The 22595-nt window shown below is 36.1% G+C and overlaps 2 protein-coding genes across 3 annotated transcripts; both read right to left on the bottom strand.

The window, feature by feature from the left end:
* Positions 1 to 2021: 2021 nt before the first annotated feature.
* LOC114418458 (28S ribosomal protein S33, mitochondrial-like) lies at positions 2022 to 3945 on the bottom strand. Its single transcript, XM_028383803.1, has 2 exons — positions 3628 to 3945; positions 2022 to 2432 (listed from the first exon to the last, which is right to left on the bottom strand). The coding sequence occupies exons 1-2, from the start codon at positions 3843 to 3845 to the stop codon at positions 2342 to 2344; spliced, it is 309 nt and encodes a 102-aa protein (XP_028239604.1). The 5' UTR covers positions 3846 to 3945; the 3' UTR covers positions 2022 to 2341.
* A 1604-nt stretch (positions 3946 to 5549) lies between these two features.
* Positions 5550 to 12888, bottom strand: LOC114418457 (DEAD-box ATP-dependent RNA helicase 8-like). 2 transcript variants are annotated; one of them, XM_028383800.1, is made up of 11 exons: positions 12226 to 12888; positions 11128 to 11253; positions 10336 to 10396; positions 9271 to 9505; positions 8364 to 8602; positions 7708 to 7959; positions 7445 to 7625; positions 7018 to 7106; positions 6844 to 6917; positions 6637 to 6764; positions 5550 to 5848 (listed from the first exon to the last, which is right to left on the bottom strand). In XM_028383800.1, exons 1-10 carry the CDS (start codon positions 12507 to 12509, stop codon positions 6686 to 6688), a joined length of 1620 nt encoding a protein of 539 aa, XP_028239601.1. In that variant the 5' UTR covers positions 12510 to 12888; the 3' UTR covers positions 5550 to 5848; positions 6637 to 6685. The 2 variants fall into 2 exon arrangements, with proteins under 2 accessions (XP_028239601.1, XP_028239602.1); XM_028383801.1 differs by lacking the exon at positions 11128 to 11253 and having other exon boundaries at positions 12226 to 12886.
* Between the last annotated feature and the right edge of the window lie 9707 nt (positions 12889 to 22595).

Raw genomic sequence — 22595 nt, 5'->3', positions numbered from 1 at the left:
CATTTATTTAATAAATCATATTAATTAGTGCACTTAATCTGTCAACAAAAATTAATTATGCATTTAATAGAAAATGGATATTAATACTGCACATTTAAAAATAAAATAGTTTATCATATAAAAATACTTTATTATAAATTTAACAACAATTAACATAATAATTTTATGATACATTATTGTTTATTGTTTTAACAATAATCAATTATTCATTTATTACTTTTTTTTTATCTTTTTTATCATTGGAACAAAAAAACAAACAACAAAGAAAATTACACCCTTGTATGAGACACCTGTAGCATCCATTGTAAGATTATATCTCAAAACAAAGGGGCAATTCTGAAAAGAGAAAAAGAAACTTGCGAATCCGCACATGCATTTGTCTCTCGGAGAGTATGTTAGTCAGAAACAAAGTAACAACTTCAAAAGACGGAATACTATTGATAACAGAAGCAAGAGAATGGGAAAAAAAGGAACATCATTGGAAGCAGGAGATGATGTTGACGTTGAAAATGCCAATTACACTATGATCAAATAAAGTGAAATTTTGATTCTTTAATTGCCAATATATCTTGTTGAGTAAGGTCCTGAAAAATCAAATTGTTTCGACTTTTCCAAAGAAACCAACAAGTAATAGCAAACAGAAAATTCCTTTTGGCACATTAATATTGTTTGCTCTCAACCAGCATGACCTGTCATCGCCAATATAATGCTGCAACACATCAATATTGAGCTGACTCCATATTCTTCTCGCATGAGATCAATCCCTCAATAAATGAAGTATAGACTCTTGAAAAAGACCACACCTGCAACAAAAACCATCAAAGGAAATATGTCTGTTATGTAGAAAGAGATTTGTTGGAATGCTTTTGTGATCTTGCATCCAAATGAAGCTGGCTTCATGACTACTTCTAAATTTTGCTTACAAATAGTGTGTACTCTTTTATACCAAGTCATGACACATGTTTTATGATCTTTTGAAAAATTATTGTGTAAATATTTTATGTATATTTTTGTTTACGTCTAAAAGTTTTATAAGTGCATATTTATAGAAGATGTTTTTGTTTATAAAAATAATAATGTATATTCGATTAAAGTACCAATATGGTGTACATGTTACATGTTAGTGTATATGCCTCTACCATAGTGAAGCTTACCAATGGTGTGAAGAACGGTCTCTGTTTTAAGTGGCAAAATGGTGATGTTTGCTAACATGAGTTAAGGTTGTTGATAATTATGTGCACGTTTAGAGATCCATTCGATTTGCCACAGCACATTTTATGAGGCAAATCTAATGGCCGTTCGGAGAAGCAAGGGGAGATCCATTGACGAACGTTTATTCACAGCCTTTCCAACGGGTTTCAAAATGTGCCCTACATGATTGTTGAGTAATGTGTTAGTGAGTAATTTATTATCATGAATTTTCTACGAGTTTGTTTTAGTGGTAATTGTATGGGTCCCCAAAGAGACTCAATTGGGACACAATTTTATAAAACTACAAGACATTGTTGTCATTCAATTTTCTACTAAGTTAAGCAGAGTCTCTACAAGCATCATCATCACCTTAGACTATGCTCAATTGTTGTCAAACAATTCACCGAAAAAACTCCCTACATCCACGTGTGAACTTGACATTTTTTTTAACAATGATCATACTGAGATTCAAACCTATGATCTCATGCATACTATCCTATATCCCACCACTAGGTCGACCCTAATGCTTCTATGAAGTTGTCCTCCGGGTCCATTTCAAATCAATAATTTTCTTGCTTCCAGTTTCCAAATAGAGATGTGGGCATGCTACAAATGTTATTTTTAGGGACTATAGTTTTAATTAAAAAAAAAAAGTGATGATTTTTACTTTTTTAAGAGACAACCAATGTACCATTTCTTCAATCCTTCGTTATTATTTTATTAGATGCTCAAAAATTGATAGTACACCGATGCATTATTCTATTTATATTATCCGTCCATATACATCCCACACACCCTAATTAAGAACGACAAAATGAGTGAAACATGTCTGCCCGATAAAAATGAGATAGGCACCGGCTTCTTGATAGTGACAGAGTTCAGTTCATCTAAAACTCCGACAATAATACTAACAAAATAAGAAAATGGGTACTTTATAATTTATAACCTTGTGGTTGCATTCCAACTTCCAAGATAGACTGAATCAATATCAGAAAATTTAATTGCACATAGAGAACAGAAACCTCAACCAAATTAGGCTAGTGGTTTCAACTCTAAAATGCATTAGTTTACATTCTGATAAAAAAAAGTAAAACTCAAAAGAGTACCCACAAAATAATTCCAAAGAGAAAGAGAGAGGTGAAAGTATAATTTATTTGTTGCGTTTGGCAGCACGCCTTCCTTGGCCCTTCTTGGGTGGTCCTTTTCCTCGCCGCTTCAACATTTCAAGCTTTGATAAGCGTCTAGAAAGAACATGATAACAAATGTTGAATGAGTGGAAGTCAATGTAAGATAATTAGTAAAAGCTACCAAAGATTCTGACTGTAACATACAGAACATCCTTCTACTGACATAAATTAGCATTACTAGAATGCACTTGATGCAAGACAACTTAGTCAAATTCACCGTGGAAATCAAAAACACAATTCCCCTTATTTAAATATCCAAGTTTTCACATTGAGAAAGAAGTAGTGCACTAAAGTTTTAACAGAAACATTCATCAGCCACCAGTATAAGAATATTTCTAACTTGCAATGTTATCAATGGCGGAAGGCCAAAATTCCGCCGTATAAAACGCCATTGTGGCCTATGGTGCCTTCATAGTGGGCCTCCCTTCACAAATTTCCTATGGCAGATGGCAAAAAACTGCCACACCATTCCACCATGGCAGCCATAGCGCCACCATTTAACAACACTGCTAACTTGTAGAGGAAGGTTAGCTAAACAGAATATAATTCACATCAAATCTGTTCTTTCTACCCTTGTATTTTGAAAGCTGTAAACTAAGTTCAAAGACATACAATGGAAAGGGGTAACATAAACATATCTACAAAATGGGACAAAAATTCAGAAGGTAAAATTTTACCTTCAGATTGAAAATAATCCCACCAAGACAACAATAAGAGACTAGTAATATCCATTTATTCACGGAAGAAAAGTACTAGCAACATACACTGTAACTCACTCCTTCTATCAGACTCTTATTGTTAATTAAATAAGGAATTAAACCTACTAAGTTTTGTCATTCACCAAATCATAATGCGTCAACATATTGAGCAGTTCATACCAAGTGCAGAGCAACCAACATTGCTATTGCCATCCACACCATACCACTGCATTCAATCCCTAAACTGATCCCGCTCACTTACCACAGCTTAAAAGAAATTATTAAAACCGGGTTTCAGGTTAACATACAATTTCTCCATTAAATGAAGAACTGAATGATCAAACCCCAAAGCAGAAAAAAGGGAACTTTACGCTACCATTCCATCGATTAACCAAAATAACAAAACCCCATAAACTCGCACGCCAGAAAACTCCAGAAAAACAAAACAAAACAAAACAAAAGAACAGCGTCACAGAGGCATAAACACAAACAGGTAGTGGGCATTCCCGTGCAAGCAAATTACGATGGATAAAAAATGAAAATGTGTGTACTCTTGTTCTTGACGGGCCATGACAAGAGGATCGTCTTTCTTGATGTCGTGAGGGTACCACTGAGCGACTTTTTCACCAAAGAGCTTCATGCGGAGAAGCTTGTGAGGAGTTTGCTGGCCAGTGGGGTTCAATTGGTGGCCGAAGATCCTGGCTCGTGATTCCACCACTCCTTTATTGATTGCTGCACTCAACATGTTCTTCAAACTACCACTAGCCATCTTCGTTTTTTTCTGTGACGGTGGTTCAGATTCGCGCCACAAAGAGGAGCCTCTGTTGTGTTCTAAATCCCTCTTTGGTTTTTTCACGAAGACACGCAGATGAGTACTAAATGCTGATGCCTCACAAGGAGAATTTGGGAATTTTAGAAAATGAAAGAAAAAAAAGAAATAATCGCAACTTTAAATAAAAAAATAGCTAAATAGGCAAATTGGTCCTCTAGTATGAGATGTTGATAAATTGATTATGAAATATGTACAAAAATCAAATTTAGGTTCTGAATGTAAAAAAAATTAGTTATACACACAATTTAATGATATTTTAGTATTTGAACTTTACAATTTAACGTCAAATTAATCGTAAAAAAATATAATTTATTATCAATTTTATTCTTGAACGTTACATTGTAATGACAAAATAATCTCATAAATTTAATAATAAAACTAATATGTCATATTTTTTACACATTCAATGACTAAATTTATCACTTTTTGCACATCTAGGAACCAATTATGAGTGTCTCACATTTTGAAGGATAAATTTAACTATTTTTATCCAAGAAAAATTCAATACAGTTTTTATTTGATGCTTTATGTCAAGCCTACACCTAAATCTTTTCCACCATTACTTAATTATAATAACATATCCAATGATATATATAACATTTACACCGGACACTACTTAACGCACTTACATAGAATAATGAGCATCTTTTTTAGTAATTAAGAGATCTAGTGTTTGAAATATCATTACACTTCAAATTGGGTTAATTTTAGGACCAAGCGGTTCTTTCACCATGTTTTGATTGGATTTGATTAAGTCAAATGTACATAAGATCCAATTACTTGATCAAACAGTTATAGTTCCAATTTTTTATTGAATCGATAATTTCAGTCTGATCTAATTTTTAAAAGTGTGCTTATAACATAACATGTTCATTGATGATGTAATCCACTTATATGACACTTGAATATCACATAGGTGTCATCTAATTTTTAAAGTTGTAACATGATAACTCTTTAGTATTTGAAATTATAACTCAAAATGAATTTAGTCATTTGAATGTAATTTTCATGTAATGATAATCAAATTTAATTCTTAGCAATAAAATATAACATCTTGTTTAATAAGAAATTGATAAAGATAAAATAATAACATATCTTTCCTTAACTATGTATATATCTACTTATACTTTCATTATACATTTTGTAGGGTAAATATTCTTATTATTTAGTTTAGAAGAAAATAGAAAAAATTTGAGAAATTAAAAAAAAAACTTACATTTTGGTTATCTACCATTATATTAAGATTTTAGGATTAGTTCAATATTTATATAAATTTAAGAAAAAATTTGGATACAACCTGTTTAAATTAATAAAAACAATTTATTAAATTATTATTTTTATCCATAAAAGCCAAAGACATGTATAAAAAGTCACAACAACTCACAAACATATTCAACCAAAGCTAAACCCTAAGTGTGTTTAGTTTCATGTTAAATTTTTTAGAATCATATTGAAATAGAAATTAACATAATTTTAGATAAATTCACATATTTGGTTCCATTGAAAATTGATTTTATATTCAAAATTAATTGAGTTAAAGCAACTTTCATAGTCTTTGTGTTAGATAAAATAATTTATATTGAGTTACATTACTAACTTGCTTTTCAAATACAAACGTCAAAACATTAATTACACCACTTCAAAATCAGTCCAAACACACTAAAATTATTTAGATTTATTTAAAATGATCGATCTGCAAATGTAATCAACAGAAACACAAACCGGACCAAGCAACTATCTGGCAGTTATTAAACTTTTTAAAGGTCCCAATAATGTTTCAGGGCTCTTAAAACCAGCATTAATCCGAAAGCACTCAACAATGGGTCCAATAATACCCAGTTTTCGACAGTGCATCCTCTCATGCCAGGTTCCAATAATACACAATTTGTCACTAGCTCTGCAAATCCTCTTCCACCTACTTGAGCCACGGTCACACTAACCTGCAAGAAATGCACACATGTCAGCAACGGCAACTGCAGCTACATCGGTAATAAACCATGAGCTAAAACGTGTAGGCATATACCACTGCATAGAACTACCGTATGAATTTAGCATGATATGCTAGCAACACACACTCTAGCACTATTTTGAACACATTCTCTCTTATTGGTTGAAATTTATTGGAAATTACAAAAAAAAATTATAACTCATGATTTTGTAGTTTTCAATCAATTCTAACCAATAATAGAGTGCATTAGGAGGAATGTGTTAGAGTTTGTTGCTAGCCCTTCTCATTTAGGGTATATACAATCCTGAACGTATTTAATACATGTAAAGTATCCAGGCAAAACTTCATCAAAATATTTTAAAAATGAAGATAAACCAAAATCGAAGTTTCATGAAAAGACAACAAAGAAAACTACATATTTTTGGCTGATCACCACATTTATTTCATCCTTAAAAGAAATTAATTACAATATCCAAGTCCTTCGTGAGAAAGATATTGAAACCAACTTGCAGTTACACCTAAAATTATTCATATTTATCTCAACTTTTGAAGATCAGAACTCTAATTTGGGAATGCCCATCATACAACAACAACAACAACAACAACGCCTTATCCCACTAGGTGGGGTCGGCTACATGGATCAACTTCCGTCATAATGTTCTATCAAGTACCATACTTCTATCCAAACCATTAATTTCGAGATCCTTTTTTATAACCTCTCTTATGGTCTTTTTGGGAATGCCCATCATAAATACGGAAAACATAAATCCTGTCACTCACCACTGCTATTAGCCACAATTGTAAACACAACCATGGTATTTACAGCCAATCACCGACAATAAATTGCCTGATCAATTTGTGGGGGAATCTGCTTTATTTCAGTTCCAAGTTCTTGTTCAATCCTATATCTGAACAAAAGATGGAATGCGTCAGAAAACATACAGCAAATATCTTCAAAAAAAATCGATTCAAATGTAAATTACATACAAATTAAAGCGATCCTCATAGGTAATCAAGTTCACTGCTAAACCAAGGTGCCCAAACCTCCCTGAACGACCAACCTGTCATTAGCAGAGCATCCTTTAGAACATGTATACAAAACTAGTATCATAGAAAATGAATTAGGTAGGAAGGTACGGAGTGAGCACAAATCAAACATACCCTGTGCAAATAAGTCTCTGCATTCTTTGGAAAATCAAAATTAATAACAACATTAACTGCTTGAATGTCTATTCCTCTAGTAAAAAGATCTGCAAAAGTTTCACATATAAATCTATGAAAAACTTTAATTATTACAACAGTATTTGTAAAAGTAGAAAATCTAACCAAGAGTTTAATATACAGATTAACTAATATATCATGACACAAACACTGCACCAAACAAATATAGATTATACAATTATTGATTACTAAATTTGTTTTTAAAACAAAAATGCAAATAATATCGCAAAAGGAAAATGGACCCAAACCTAATAAATATTGCACACAACCATAACTGGTAGGATAGGTATCATTCACAAGCAACAGAAGAGGAAAAAAAACCCTTCATTCTGCCCACTAATATGATGCTAAAGTGTCAGCAACATACCAGTACAAACAAGATTTCGACATGCACCATTGCGGAAGTCATGAAACACTCTGTTACGATGGTCTTGCAACATCTTTGCATGAATGTAGAAACATGAATACCCAAGTTCCGTGATTTTCTTGGCAAGTAGTTCAACCCGATTCACTGAATTGCAGAAGATGATAGACTGGTTTATTTGCAGCTGAAATAGAAGCCATCATCAGCATCAGCATCATATTCACAGGCAGCATATAAAAAATCAAGAGAACAAAGAAAAAGCAAACCTTAGAAAATAGAGTATTTAGGCAGTGGACTTTCTGTCTCTCTTCCACGAATGCATAAAATTGTGTAATACCCTTCAAAGTTAGCTCATCCATAAGATTGATGACATAAGGCTTTTGAAGATACCTATCTTTGAAATCCTTTACAGTAACAGGAAATGTGGCTGAAAACATCAAGATTTGACGGGTTGTAGGAAGAAAATGAATCAGCTGCTCTATAGATGGTTGAAACTCTGGGGACAGAAGCTTATCGGCCTGACAAACACAAAAAGCTATGTAAAGCCTCAGACTGATAAGTAACTGTTACTACTGAAGACATAAATCTTAAAAGTGCCATAGAATGAACATGCACAAATAATGGAAAAGATAATATATTATGCTCAATATTTAAAACATAAATTTGAAATCAATGAACAAAGGCATTTGCTTCCACTACCAATTTGACAACATTTTGGAATACAAATTCCTAATCCTAGCAAATTGGACAAAAAATTAAGGAAACATAAATGCACATCAGATCATATTTTTCGAATAAGATCCAATCACCATTCTTACCTTTGACTTCCTAAATCTCTTTAAATATGAAAATGTTTTCCAAACTGTTCATCTGTCTCAACCAAATTATATAAATGAGTGACTTACAGGTGAAATGTGTTTACCTCATCCATAACAAGCATAGCGCAATCTTTCAGAATACAAACACCTTTCTTGGTAAGATCTAATATTCTTCCTGGAGTTCCAACTAGTAAATGAACCGGTTGATATAAGCGCAGTATATCATCTTTCAGGCTGGTACCACCTGTTGTAACCATAACTTGAATTTTCAAGTGCTTTCCAAGCTCTTTGCACACTTGAGAAGTTTGCAATGCCAATTCTCGGGTTGGGACCAGTATAACAACTGCATGACAAAAAAATACATAGAAAACATTCAAAACATGGGTAAAGCAAATCATCGTGCTTATTCAAAAAGCCAACAACCACGAAATAACTGAAGATAATGCAGAATTGAATCATGAATCAACAATGCCACCAAAAATATATCGCAACTATTTTCAACTATTGCAATAAAACCCATGTATCCACACATCCATCTTCAACTAAAATAACTTTTCAGGAGAATCAACAAGATATCCATTAATTTAAAGGAAATTTCAAAATCTTGTAACTAACACATAGAGCTTTTATTAAAACCAGATGTCCTGTAGAGAATAAAAGAAAAGATAAATAAACTCTGAATTTAACATTGTTTCATAAATATATTACTTCAATTCTGTGTATGGTCACATCTTAGGTTTGTTGTGCCGAGTGAAGACTGAAACTAAATACAATCAACTAGTAAGTTGTAACAGTTTCAGTATCTTTCATGACAAAAACGTAAGAACATATAAAAACCAACTTGATGTGCCCTTCAAACTTCAACTCCCAGCAGCTTGTACTGCAACACTAGTTGAACCTTACCAGTCACAAATCCCATTTTCTTTTTTTAGAAGAACACTGCTTACAATCAGTAACAGGCTACCAGATATGCTTAGACTAAGGTAAGAGGACTAGAGGAGGACATCACACCTTGAATAACATTATTGTCCTGATCAATTTTTTCCAATGCAGGAATGCAAAATGCAGCTGTTTTGCCAGTTCCATTTTTAGCCCTAGCAAGAATGTCACTACCAGTAAGAGCAATTGGAATGCTTTCTTCTTGGATGGGAGAAGGCCTTTCAAAACCCTTCTCATATATTCCCATTAGCAGCTCACGCTTCAAAAAGTAATCCTCAAACTCATTTCCTTTAGTTGCCGTTACATCCTGAGGAACAAAAAGGCGGCAAATTATAAAATAGAAGTTAATAATGAGTTAATGACAAACCCGTAATCATAGTAGCTAAAACAACTAATAAATGGATGGTATCATTTATTATGCCTTTCAAGTAGATATTAGAAATATTAAGCAATTATTTATATGTAAAATATAATAACACCACACTCAGAAATTTAAAACTTGGGGTAAATGCCATTGTTTGCACTAGTTACAAGGATTAAAATTCAGTACATCTACTAAATCTCTAGACCAGTGTTGTTAAAATTTAGTACATCTACTAAATCCCCAGACCAGTGTTGTTAAAATTTAGTACATCTACTAAATCCCCAGACCAGTGTTGTAAAATAGCGGCTATGACACCACCGTGGCGGAATTTTTGCCAACCGCCATAGGCAATTTGTGAAGGAAGGCCAGCCATGGCGGCGCCATAAGGTACAATGGCATGTTTATAGAGCATAACTTTGGCCTTCCGCCAGTTTTTGCATTTCGCCATTGATAACACTGCTCTAGACAAAGTACAAATAGTTGAACTAGTTTGTAAATTCTACATGTATAATTGTAGTCTAAATAACTGAAAGTAAATCTGTACAAGGCACTAAAAAAAAGACAAATATCTCAATGAAATTCCAGTTAAATTCTATGACAAGAATGATCTTCACCAAACATTTATAAGGATATGCAAAAACAAAAAGTAAGGAATTAGAAGTATCTCACAAATAAGGTGTAATGCTCTAAGGATCTCAATGAATACGTGATTAACACAAAAGGCACATAACAAATAACTTGAGGCATAAAATGATGTTATTCCATGACCATACCTCTGTCTTATAGCGAGTATCAGCAGGTGGAATCTTTAGTCTTGCTTTCCAATCTTGGGAACTAATAACGGAAAACCAAAAAAACAAATGAGGATTCTCTTTCCTTTTGAAATAACTAAACCACTAACAAGAAAATAGCTACATCTAGCAGTAAAAGAACAAAACCATACATTGTGATTTGTACAATTTCCAACTTATTGTAAACTCATAATTTCACCAAAATAACTCATAGTTAATAATCCTAATAGTTTATAAACTTCATATCATAAACAGATAAGTAATAGAACAAGTTTCAACCATCATTATCAAAATTGTAATACAGTTCATGTGATTTGATTCAATTCTGAGACACAGCAATTCAGATCACATTTAGAATTGTTTTGGGCACTAAATTGTACATAAAATCATCTGTACTGCATATGAATTGCAGGAATCTATATTGTATTATGGAGCAACAGGATCTTGCATAAAAGCAGGTTAGGTCATGCAAAATCCGATAACCATGGTTTCAATAATCACAATTTAAGATACATTTATTAGTTATATTGCTGAAATTGTAATGAAAAGTCTTAAATACAAATAACAAATATCTAACAAGCATAAATGAATAAAAGGAAAAGAGTATGGTTATGTCAACTGCCAAGAGCAACAAGACTGTTGTAAATTCCCAAATAAAAATAGATCATTGATGTCATTTCTTTTTACGATGAATTGTCCACTCGGATAAATATTTCACAGGGCAATCCAACAAGACAGGGAGTCATGCAAAACAAGGCAAGTGCCATGCATTACAGTTCTGGAAAGAGCACAAGCAGCAGCACATAGAAAGAAAGCGAGCAGCAGCACATAGAAAGAAAGCCAGCAGCACCACAACAGGACCTCACAATCAGGCTAGACAGACAATGGGATCTCTTTGATCTAGAGATGCCAAAAGAAGACAGCCAGACAGGTTCCAGCAATACCAGTGTGATCAATGGCAGATCATGGAAATCCAACAAGACAGGGAGTCATGCAAAACAAGGTAAAAGTGACATGCATTACAGTTCTGAAAAGAGCACAAGCAGCAGCACATAGAAAGAAAGCCAGCAGCACCACAACGGGACCTCACAATCAGGCTAGACAGACAATGGGATCTCTTTAATATAGAGATGCCAAATGAAGACAGCCAGACAGGTGCCAGCAATACCAGTGTGATCAATGGCAGATCACGAAAATCCAATAACCCATTATATCATATAACAGATAGCATTGCAGGCAAATAGAAGAAGTCGCATTCACATGGCATTTGAAATTTGAGTTGCGTGAAAATAAAAATTGGCACAATATTAACTCGCTGGAGATGACATGAGGATGCAGGATGCAAGCAGCAACCACCAGACCCATGGCCGCAAGCGGCAACCACAAGACCCATGGCCGCAAGCTGCAAGGATACAGGATGCAAGGTGCAAATAGTTGACGCATTTGTGATCCTCATGAATTCCACAATGCAATAGTACTTAGCAGCGCTACAGCACCTACTTAACAACACTGGGAAATACACTATAACCACATCCACCATTGGATGCTACAATAGCATCACCAAAAAGCTACACCCCAAGAACAGAGAAGTGAAAATCCTCCACTCAACAATGCAAACACAGACATTGTTGGCCAATGCAGTTTTGCCCAAGCAACCAAACCAATGAAATTTTCATACAAAGCTTTCACCATTTCATCATTATCTACAAAATCAGAAACCACCGAACCAACCAGCCAAGCAAGCACATTACAGAAAGCCATACAACATAAACTAAGCATACCAACAACAACACCTCAACACTAACCCTAGCCCTAATTACAAACCACACATCAAGCAGAAGCCGTATATAACGAAAACCACAACATACGCACCTCGAATCCACGGCTTCAGACTGCACGGTCTTCTCAACCTCGTCGACGGCGTTGGCATCCCTTCTCAGCCACTGCTGCTGCTGCTGCTGCTGCAACAAATGCCTCTGCACATATTGCGCCTGTTGCTGTTGGTGGTACGGCGGCCGAGCCTGGAACGCGTGATGATTCTGGTTCTGGTTCGGGTTCTGGCTCAGGTTCGGATTGAAACCCCCGCGCCCAAGTCCCATCCCAGGAGGGTACCTCGCTCTATTGTTGTTGCTGTTGTTGCTGTTGTTGTGATTCATCTCACCGATTCAAAACCCTAAAAACTTGACACAAAAATTCTAACCTAAGCTACCGAATGAATTTACAAATCGACACAAAAACTACGCCTTTGAGGAGGGGAAATCTAGTATCATACAGAGAGAAGGGGTTAGGATTTGCTCTTGGAAATTGGAGCGGAAATGGTTTCGGATTTGAACAGATCTAGAGAGAGAGAGAGAGAGAGTGATGTAAGAGAGAGAAAAGGTTTTATGAGGTTCTTGGAGTTCAACCCGCGGAGAGAGAAGAAGAAGAAGAAGAGAGGGTTGATTTTTATATTTGTTGGTTTGGAAGGGTTAAAGGTTGAAAGAAAGAGAACAAACAAGTAAACAAAACAAAAAGAGAAAGAGAGAATGCAGAAAGAAACCTATAATGTTCTTTGTTAGTTTAGTTCCCTCTTCTTTTTCTAGGGTACGATACTAATTTCTTTATTTTCGCGTTATCATACTTTGACCCCAGTTCTTCTTTTTATTGTCTAGAGATCCCCTCTTTTTGGTTGGACCGTAAAAAAAGGGCCGGAATCCGTGGCCAACCAAACCCACCAGGGGTTCAGCCTGAACCCGTCAAAACTAAAAAATTATATGAAAGAGGAGTGTCATTAGAGAAAAAGGAATAGATATAGAATTTTGGGATATGCTAGGTGCACCCAGCATTATTGCTGGTGCACCCAGCAATTTATTGGAAGGTCAAGTTTGCCCTTCATTAAAAAATTTTAAAAGACTCCCTCTTTTCTCCCGGATTCACTTTCTGCTTTTGCTTTTGTTTCTTTTCTTTCCTCTTCCGGGAGCATTCTCTTCCACCGCAAGCCACCGCGAGCCCAGCTGCTGCTTCTTTCGCCTGGACGCCATTGCCGTTCGAGGTAAGTTTCGTTAACCTTCCATTTGGTTTTATTATGCACTGTGTAGTTGTAGCATTAGGCTAGGTTAAAAGAACCTTAGGTTAGCAGAACCATAGGGTAGAAGACGAGAGCAGGAGGTGCCGGAAAAAATGGGGAAAGGGGGCTGACGGCGAGACTTCCGGAAGACCCGTTAGGGGTTCTTCCGGAACATCCGAAAGAACATTTTCCGGAAAGTTGTTTTTTTTTCTTTTTTTTTTAAATGAAAAATGATTTTTGTTTTTTTTTAAATGAATTATTATATTTCTGTTGATTATTTTTTTTTATAGATTTTATGAAAAATGAGGTTTGGATTTTTGATGTCATGTTTTTTTTTATAATTTACATTGTGTATTTTTATTAAATATTAATTTGTAAATTTTTTTTTATAAAAGTGGTTGTGTTTGTTTTTGTTTATTGTTGATTTTTTTAAATTAGTGTTTTTTCTTTAAAAATGAAGTTGTCTATTTTTATAATTAAAGTTGTGTGTTTTGGAAGTTTTATAAAAATACTATTTTTTTTAAATTAATTAGTTTTTTTTATTATAAATGAAGTATTTTATTTTCTAAAAAAATTGTGGATGTTTACTAAATAATTTTTTTTACATTAGTTGTTTAATTTTTTTAAAAAAATTAAGTTGTGGATGTTTAGTAATGAATTATTTTTATATTAGTTGTGTTTTTTTTATAAATGAAGTTGTTTAATTTTTTAAAAAAAAAATTAACTTGTGGATGTTTACTAAGTAATTTAGTTGTGTTTTTTTAAGTAATAAAGTTTCTTATTTTTTTTTTAAAATTAAGAGTTGGATGTTTACTAATTAATTTTTTTTACATTAGTTGTGTTTTTTTTATAAATGATGTTGTTTAATTTTTTTTTTAAAATTAAGTTGTGGATGTTTAGTAATGAATTATTTTTATATTAGTTGTGTTTTTTTTATAAATGAAGTTGTTTATTTTTTTAAAAAAAATTAACTTGTGGATGTTTACTAAATAATTTAGTTGTGTTTTTTTTTTAATGAAGTTGTTTAATTTTGTTTTTAAAATTAAGTTGTGGATGTTTATTAATAAATTTTTTTTACATTAGGAGTGTTTTTTTTATAAATGAAGTTTAATTTTTAAAAAAAAATTATGTTGTGTATGTTTTAAAATAATTTGATTTAAGTTAGTCTTATTTGTTTATAAATAAAGTTGTTTTTTTATAAAGAAAATTGTGTATATTTTGACCGAAAAAAATACGTGTTCGACATGATTTGCAGATTATGGCCAGAACACGAGGTTTAGGTCGTGCGATAGGTAGAGTTGTAGGCAGAGATAGACCTGCTGATGAGGATGCTGCTGATGTTCCTGAGAGGCGTAGGCCTACTGCCTCAGCCCGTAGGCTACGCGTTCATCAGATGACTGCGGAGGGACGTGATATGGCTGAGGACGTTGCTGACATGACTGATGATGTCCCTGAGCAGCCTACGGAGGCACCTGAGATGCGTGTGGACGCACAGGGTGCTGATAGTGGTGAGGGGTCAGATGGTGATGATGCTGCAGAGGGATTCCCTGGTGGTCCACGAGACCCGTCAGTGCTCACATCATTTGTCGAGCATGTTGCACATGCCGTGTGGAGTGGACATGTATTTTAATTTGTTAATTATTTGTCATTGTTTATTTATTTGTTTATGATAAATTTTTTTTAATAATTGTATAATTTGTACTTCAAATCAGGAACGTCCTGATTTGAAGTTAGTGTCACATGGGAGGAAGGTGACACTGATTGGGAGGCCAGTGCCTGAGATTGAAGGCCTGGTGGCTGCCACAGGATTAAGTCCACTGATAGATTGTTCAGTTATTACTGGCGATCCTGGACTTATATCCGCATTTGTGGAGAGGTGGCACAGTGAGACTAGCACCTTCCACCTTCCTGTAGGAGAGCTGACGATCACATTGGATGATGTGTCGTCCATCCTACATTTGCCCATCACTGGCGCCTTGCACAGTTTCCACGCTCTTTCTACGGAGGAGGCCAGATTCTTGCTTACGGAGTTGCTGGAAGTGTCTGAGGAAGAGGCCAGAGCTGAGACAGCACTCACACGTGGAGCATATGTACGATTAGGATGGGTTCGTGACATTTATGAGACCAGATGTCAGGCCCGGCGGTGGATTGTCGCAGCTCGCGCTTATCTGCTGCACCTTGTCGGTTGCACTCTTTTTGCTAATAAGAGTACAACATACGTGCATGTGGTCCACCTTGACTCTTTCCGGGACCTCGCTCATAGTGGTGGTTTCGCTTGGGGGGTTGCCGCGCTGGTTCATATGTATGACCAGTTAGATGAGGCTTGTAGGACCACCACCCGACAGCTTGCGGGGTACTTGACGCTACTTCAGGTAAATTTTGTGTTTATTAATATGTTAGGTTCGATTATGATTTAAACATGTTTTTATGTTATGTTAACCTCAATTATTGTGTAGTGCTGGATCTATGAGCACTTCCCTAGTGTGCATCAGTGCGTGACTGACGATACATACCAGGAGACGTCCCTACGTGCTTCCCGGTGGTTGACGTCGAAGGCGCACATGAAGGGCATCACAGGAGCACCCTACAGGGCACGTTGTGATGGTTTGACCGTCACAGATGTGTCCTGGTTGCCGTACACGGAGCATCGGGGTGTTAGGGCGTTTCAGGAGATTTCATCGTTCCAGGGTCAGCTCAGATGGGGTCCTATGATCGTCACAGTTCGACCGGAGAGGGTGGTACGCCAGTTCGGTTACATCCAGAGCATCCCTCCGCCGCCTGTTAGTGCACGATTGTCACAGGATCAGATAGATGACAGGTGGATGGAGTTTGCGGATCACTTACTACCTGCGGGTCAGCCTTGTCTAGTGCCTGGGCAGGTATCTGCGGATTACATTGAGTGGTTTTTCCGCATATCTCACCCTTTCATGACACCGACCCAGGCAGCTGACCAGCAGAGGGATGCACCAGCTGCAGACCCTGAGGACTACATACAGCCGCCCAGCCCCCAGGTTCCAGTGGCATTTGACCCCCCTCCATATGTGGTAAGATTATTTGCGCGTTTAATATTTTATGAGTTGTTGTTTATTTTGAATTTCATAATAAATGTTTTTACTGACTTTGACAGGATGATTACGAGGGATATGAGGCGATTGCACAGAGGTTGGAGCGTGTGCTCAACCTTAGGATAGTCACTGCAGGCACAGAGTTATATGACATTATGCAGGACTGCCTGACGATCGCGAGAGGGGGACCCAGTGCTGATGGGACGGTCAGGGCTCGTCAGAGACGCCGCACGGACCATTGATCATTGTATTTATTTTGTTGTGTTGTAGTTGACATGAATATTTGTAATTATTACAGTTTTTGTTTAATATAGTTGACGTGTTTTGCACAGTTTATTATTTTATAATATAGTTTGTTATTCCGATTGTTTGTGGTCCTTAAGCGAAGTTTACGGTTGTTTTAAATTTATTTTTAAAAAAAGGGAACCTAGAATCATGAGTTTTGTTTGTCAGAATTACATAAAAAATAAAAGTTTTTAAAATGATTAATAATTCATAAGTGAACCCTTTTTCCATGTTCAAGTACCCATGTTTGTAAGAATTACATAAATGAACCCTTTTTCCATGTTTGTAAGAATTACATAAAAAATATAAGTTTTTAGAATCATGAGTTTTGTTTGTAAGAATTACATAAATGAATCTTTTTTCCATGTTCAAGTACCCATGTTTGGGATTTTTTTGCGTGGGTGTGTCTGTGCCCTGAGACAATGGAGGGCGGCCATTTCTCATGTTTGGACGTCAAAGAATCCAAAAAAAATAGTCCCGTTCCCCAGTTCCGTCAACTAACACGTCAAAACAAAGCCTCAAAATCCAAAAAAATAGGAAATGAACCCTTTTTCCATGTTCAAGTACCCATGTTTGGGATTTTTTTGCGTGGGTGTGCCAGTGCCCTGAGACAACGGAGGACGGCCATTTCTCATGTTTGGACGTCAAAGAATCCAAAAAAAATAGTCCCGTTCCATGGTTCCGTCAACTAACACGTCAAAACAAAGCCTCAAAATCCAAAAAAATAGAAAATGAACCCTTTTTCCATGTTCAAGTACCCATGTTTGGGATTTTTTTGCGTGGGTGTGTCTGTGCCCTGAGACAATGGAGGGCGGCCATTTCTCATGTTTGGACGTCAAAGAATCCAAAAAAAATAGTCCCGTTCCATGGTTCCGTCAACTAACACGTCAAAACAAAGCCTCAAAATCCAAAAAAATAGGAAATGAACCCTTTTTCCATGTTCAAGTACCCATGTTTGGGATTTTTTTCCGTGGGTGTGCCTGTGCCCTGAGACAATGGAGGGCGGCCATTTCTCATGTTTGGACGTCAAAGAATCCAAAAAAAATAGTCCCGTTCCCCAGTTCCGTCAACTAACACGTCAAAACAAAGCCTCAAAATCCAAAAAACTACGAAATGAACCCTTTTAACAATTAAATTTTTGGACCACTGAAACAACGCATTCAACTTTATTATGGGAATTAAACACGCCGTAAACATATAAAGGTTACATCAACAAAAAAACAAAAAATTAAACATGACATTCAGTTGTTTAGCGACGTCCCACTGACCTCGTCTTCAACATATTTAGTAAAGACAGCTAAAATTTCTATTGGTCCATATTTTTTCCAGTAGTTAGATTGTACTAACACCTTCAGCAGTTCTTCGTTGGTGATCAGCTCATTTATTTCATATTTTATAACCGTATCTGAATACTCAAACCGAGCTGGTTGGCGGAAAAACAATCGTCTTACCGTTTGTGATTCGTGAATTCCAAGAGGGGGAATCCCTTTAGGTGCAACTTGCTTGATTAAATTCTTCAGTTCATCGATGGTACATGTTGAAGGAATTTGAAATTTCTTAGGATTTTTTCCTGTGAACGCGCAACCAACAAATTTGTTCTGCGGTGGCATGTTCCATTTGCCGTTGTAATACAGGATCGCGTCATGAATACGAGGCATAGTGCGTTCAAGTAAGTTTATTATTCCATCTGGTGTTCTTCCAACGGTGCATAATAACTCAATCGGACCAACACAAGAAAATTGATCATTACACATTAACATTGTGTTGACATCGTCATCATTTATCAATTTGATACACTCAAAGCGAATTTGGTTACCTGTATCGGTGAATGGCTTCCGGTAGTGAATTTCATCCAAAAATTGTTTGTCGGATAGCTGAAGGGTATTGTGTATTCTGGTTTTTAGGCTTGCAAAATCACACCTATTTGGTACTCGAATGGGCACCGGAGTTAAAGTTTGGAAGTAAACCCCAGTATCATTGTGAATAATCGATCCATTTGGATAAATGAAAGCCAACCTTGAGTTGACAATCGTCTGACTGCTAGTTTCTCCTAGAAATGCCATAGTTTGTGTATCAGTTGGGAGATTATTTGAAAGCAAGATAATGTGTGATTTAGTAGCCTAGTCTGCCATATATATAGATGGTTGTGACCGAGCCTTTGTTTAACTTTGTTTACAAAAAAATAGACACGCGTAAATGTGTAGTCAAGTCAGCCAATGTGTTGTCGCTAATGTGTAGTCAAGTCAACCAATGTGTTGTCGAGCGACTGCTAGTTTCAAAATGTGTACTGAAGTCAACCAATGTGTTGTCACGCTCAAACTGTAATACGCATGCATGTCATTATGTGTTGTCAATTATGACAATGATGTATGCTGTACGCGTAAATGATTTTTGTTGGACCAACAATTTCCTTGCTTAACCAAACGAGTAGTTGATAATATTAATTGGTTAGTGACGGGTTACAACGAATTATATCGCATAATGAATACAAATAAATAAACAATGAATGTTTAGTCTTCATTTAGGTCTACATAGTGTGTTTTGAATGACATCAAGCTTGTGTATTCCTGCATTCTACTAATATATGGAATTGCCCATTGCTTTGCCTGAGAATAACAATTGGTTGACCACAACAGCGCTGGGGGCGGCAACGGACAATGGTCTTTCAAATAAACCTGTTGTACATGAACAAACATTATATCATGCGCTGACCGTGCCAAACGAACAAGCGAAGTCATTGCATAATTGTTACACTAACTATATTCAATGTACCTGAACAAAATGATTTCCAAACACGTGACCGACACATATGATGCGGTGGCCAGAAGAGTCAGGTGGTGGTTGACTTCTAAGAGGGAAAAATGTCATGCTTTGTTGTTGTGACAACGATACAAGGATTACGTTATACCGTGAAGCAATCACATATCCCATGTCTGTTATATCCATCCACTTGTCCACACTAACCTGAATGAACCAAACATACACATGTAAGTAATTTAAACATTGTTATTAAAAAAAATTAACCTAAAAACATACCTTTGAAAATCCATCAACAAGTAGGGACAACTTTAATTGTTCAAATCTCTCTGTGCCACCGAAGAGGTTCATGTACTCATGCGACCACCTGCCAAGTTCTTTAAGCAATTCATTACGCACTAACGGCCACGAATCTTCCCCCATACCTAATAAAGCGCCAATGGACCGATATCCACAGTTACCGTCCGCTTTCACATCCACAACGTCACGAATGAAACCTTGAAAGAATGACGCAAATTGATCCAACATCGGGATGATCCTTGTTGGCTGACGCGGTTGAGAACATGATGCACTTCGTTTCACTGGAGTGTTGCTGCTTTGAACAGAATGAAAAGCATCAACATACTCCCAGTAAGACGGATCACGCTTTGTGGATGTTTGACTTCTTTTCATCGGTTTCTTCGGTGCACCTTTAGTGTTCACCTTTGATGGAGGAGGGCACATAGAGTTATGATCAGGGTATGCGATTTCTCGAAGTTTACTCTTCAGATTTACTTTGCCAGCCACATCAAGTTCATCAAACCTTTTAGATATGACCTCTATTTCTTCCTTGATGGTGACTTCCGTCTCACATAACCCTTGGTCTGAAAAGCAAAGTCTCCTCCAAAAAAGATGGACTGACTCCAATGGGATGCTGGTAGCAGTATACCTAGAAAGCTCACATGCACAAGGAAGCCCGTGCGTGCTTCTCATCACACAACCACAAGAAGAGAGATTGTTGCCGAGATAACGTAGACGGTCAATCTCAGAAGCAATCTGATTTAAAGCATCCCTCGAAACCATCCCAAGAAGCCTCTTGTATAAGGTTTTTTTATATACATGGCCAACCACATGCGTACTGGTTTCAAAGGATGCTTTAATTTCGACGTGTTGCAGCGTGATCATGTTGTTCATGGCATCCCAAACACTACATAGGTCTCCAACGCTATTTTGTAGTACTCTTTTGAGAGCCCAATGAGCTGATTCAACCCTACATTTAAAATACACAACAAACATGAAAATATACAACAATTAAATACCATTTAATATTAATCGTTACTAACAAATAAAATCAGTTGTTAATACCTGTTTGTTGTTGTGTTGCCTAGGTGCATGACCTTATTCGTCCATGCTGTAATAAATTTTTCCTTGTGGGGGATAATCCATGTGTCGTTAACATAGTCAACGAACATCGGCCAAGGCGAACAAGCAACTTGAAACTTCTGATATGCCTCATGGAACTCGTATTCGGACGGACAATCAACCAAAGTACCCCAGTTATCCATTACATAGTCCCACACATTTTTTTCCCCGATTAAAGATTTGCACTTCGCCTTCACATTCTTATCGATATGAAACCTGCACAACAAATTAGTAGACTCGGGAAACACAGTTTTCACTGCATTCATCAGTGCTAGGTCTCTGTCAGTGACAATAACAAGAGGGAGACGATCGTGTCTTAAAAATAGGCCTCGAAATCGTTCCAAAGCCCATATAATATTATTAACACGCTCAGCCTCCAGATATGCAAACCCAGCAGAGAATGTCATCGCCGTTGGTGTCACTCCAACAAAGTCAAGTAGTGGGAGTCTGTACCTGTTTATTTTGTAGGTACTGTCTATAAAAAATACCAGATGACATGCATTGCATAACTTTACTGCATCTGGGTGACACCAAAACAGATCACGCACCACAACTTCATCCTTCAATCTATGCCAATGAATGTATTGATCACGTTCGAGAAGCTTCATCAGATGCTGCATTTCGGTATCAGCTCCTCTTATTGAAGAACGATATGCACTTCTTGCATTGTAAATTTGCTTTATCGTGGTGTAACTGTCGGCATTGTGTTCCTTCAACGTTAGCAAGATATTTTTCGGTTTCACCATCGACTTTGTCATATCAGCAATAATTTTCTTTTCTTCCTTAGTCAATCGCCCGGCGTATGGATGTCCAACTAAGGACTTCGCCAATTCATGATTATGAATCCCACAGATCAACTTCACCATCCAACCTTCCCCTCCACGCACTGGTTTCCCACGAAGCCTGAAGGGACAACCACATTTCCTACTCCCGGTGTCTTTTCTAACGAATTCTTTATTTCTACACTTGTACGTACCACTCCTTTCACACCCAATTAACACAAATGAACTTCTTCCTCTGCTACCGGTCTCTGTGTCAGATCTCATAATCACTGCAACAAATCCATTTTCATGGGCAACTGTTCGAGCCCATTGCAAAACATCATCTCGAGTAGCGAATACCTACAACGCAACCCTAACACATTAATTTTCATACAAACCATCAATTCAACCAATGACTCAAATTATCTATGATTACCTGAGATGTATTAAAAGCATTTGAACAATCGACATGTGGTTCATTCACTCCACATTCTTCTTGATTATCATAATCATAATCCATATGAACTTCTTGTGACATCGCAAAGTCATACCTCCATTGATCTTCGTCCATCTTAAGGACATATGCATCATACACAAGTACATTCAAATTATCATATAACCACATCCAAAAATTTACTACACCTTAAATAACAAACATATTAATAGGACATATGCATCATACACGACTATATTAAAATTATCACTATATTCTAAATTTATAACTACATTATTTACTTAAACTAAACTTATCACTATAATAAACAACTAATAAAACATTTTTGTACCATTATACATTTAAGTTACCTAAATCATTTAATATTATACCATTATACCTAATTAAATCAATAATCCACAACATATATAAAACAAAAATAAAAAAAATTATAAAACAGAAATATATATATATATATATACCATTATAAAACA

This window comes from Glycine soja, chromosome 7 (genome assembly GCF_004193775.1).
Source record: "Glycine soja cultivar W05 chromosome 7, ASM419377v2, whole genome shotgun sequence".
NCBI classification, from domain to species: Eukaryota; Viridiplantae; Streptophyta; class Magnoliopsida; order Fabales; family Fabaceae; genus Glycine; species Glycine soja.
Note: the sequence above shows the minus strand (reverse complement) of the source record. Positions and strands in the feature narration are given on the sequence as shown.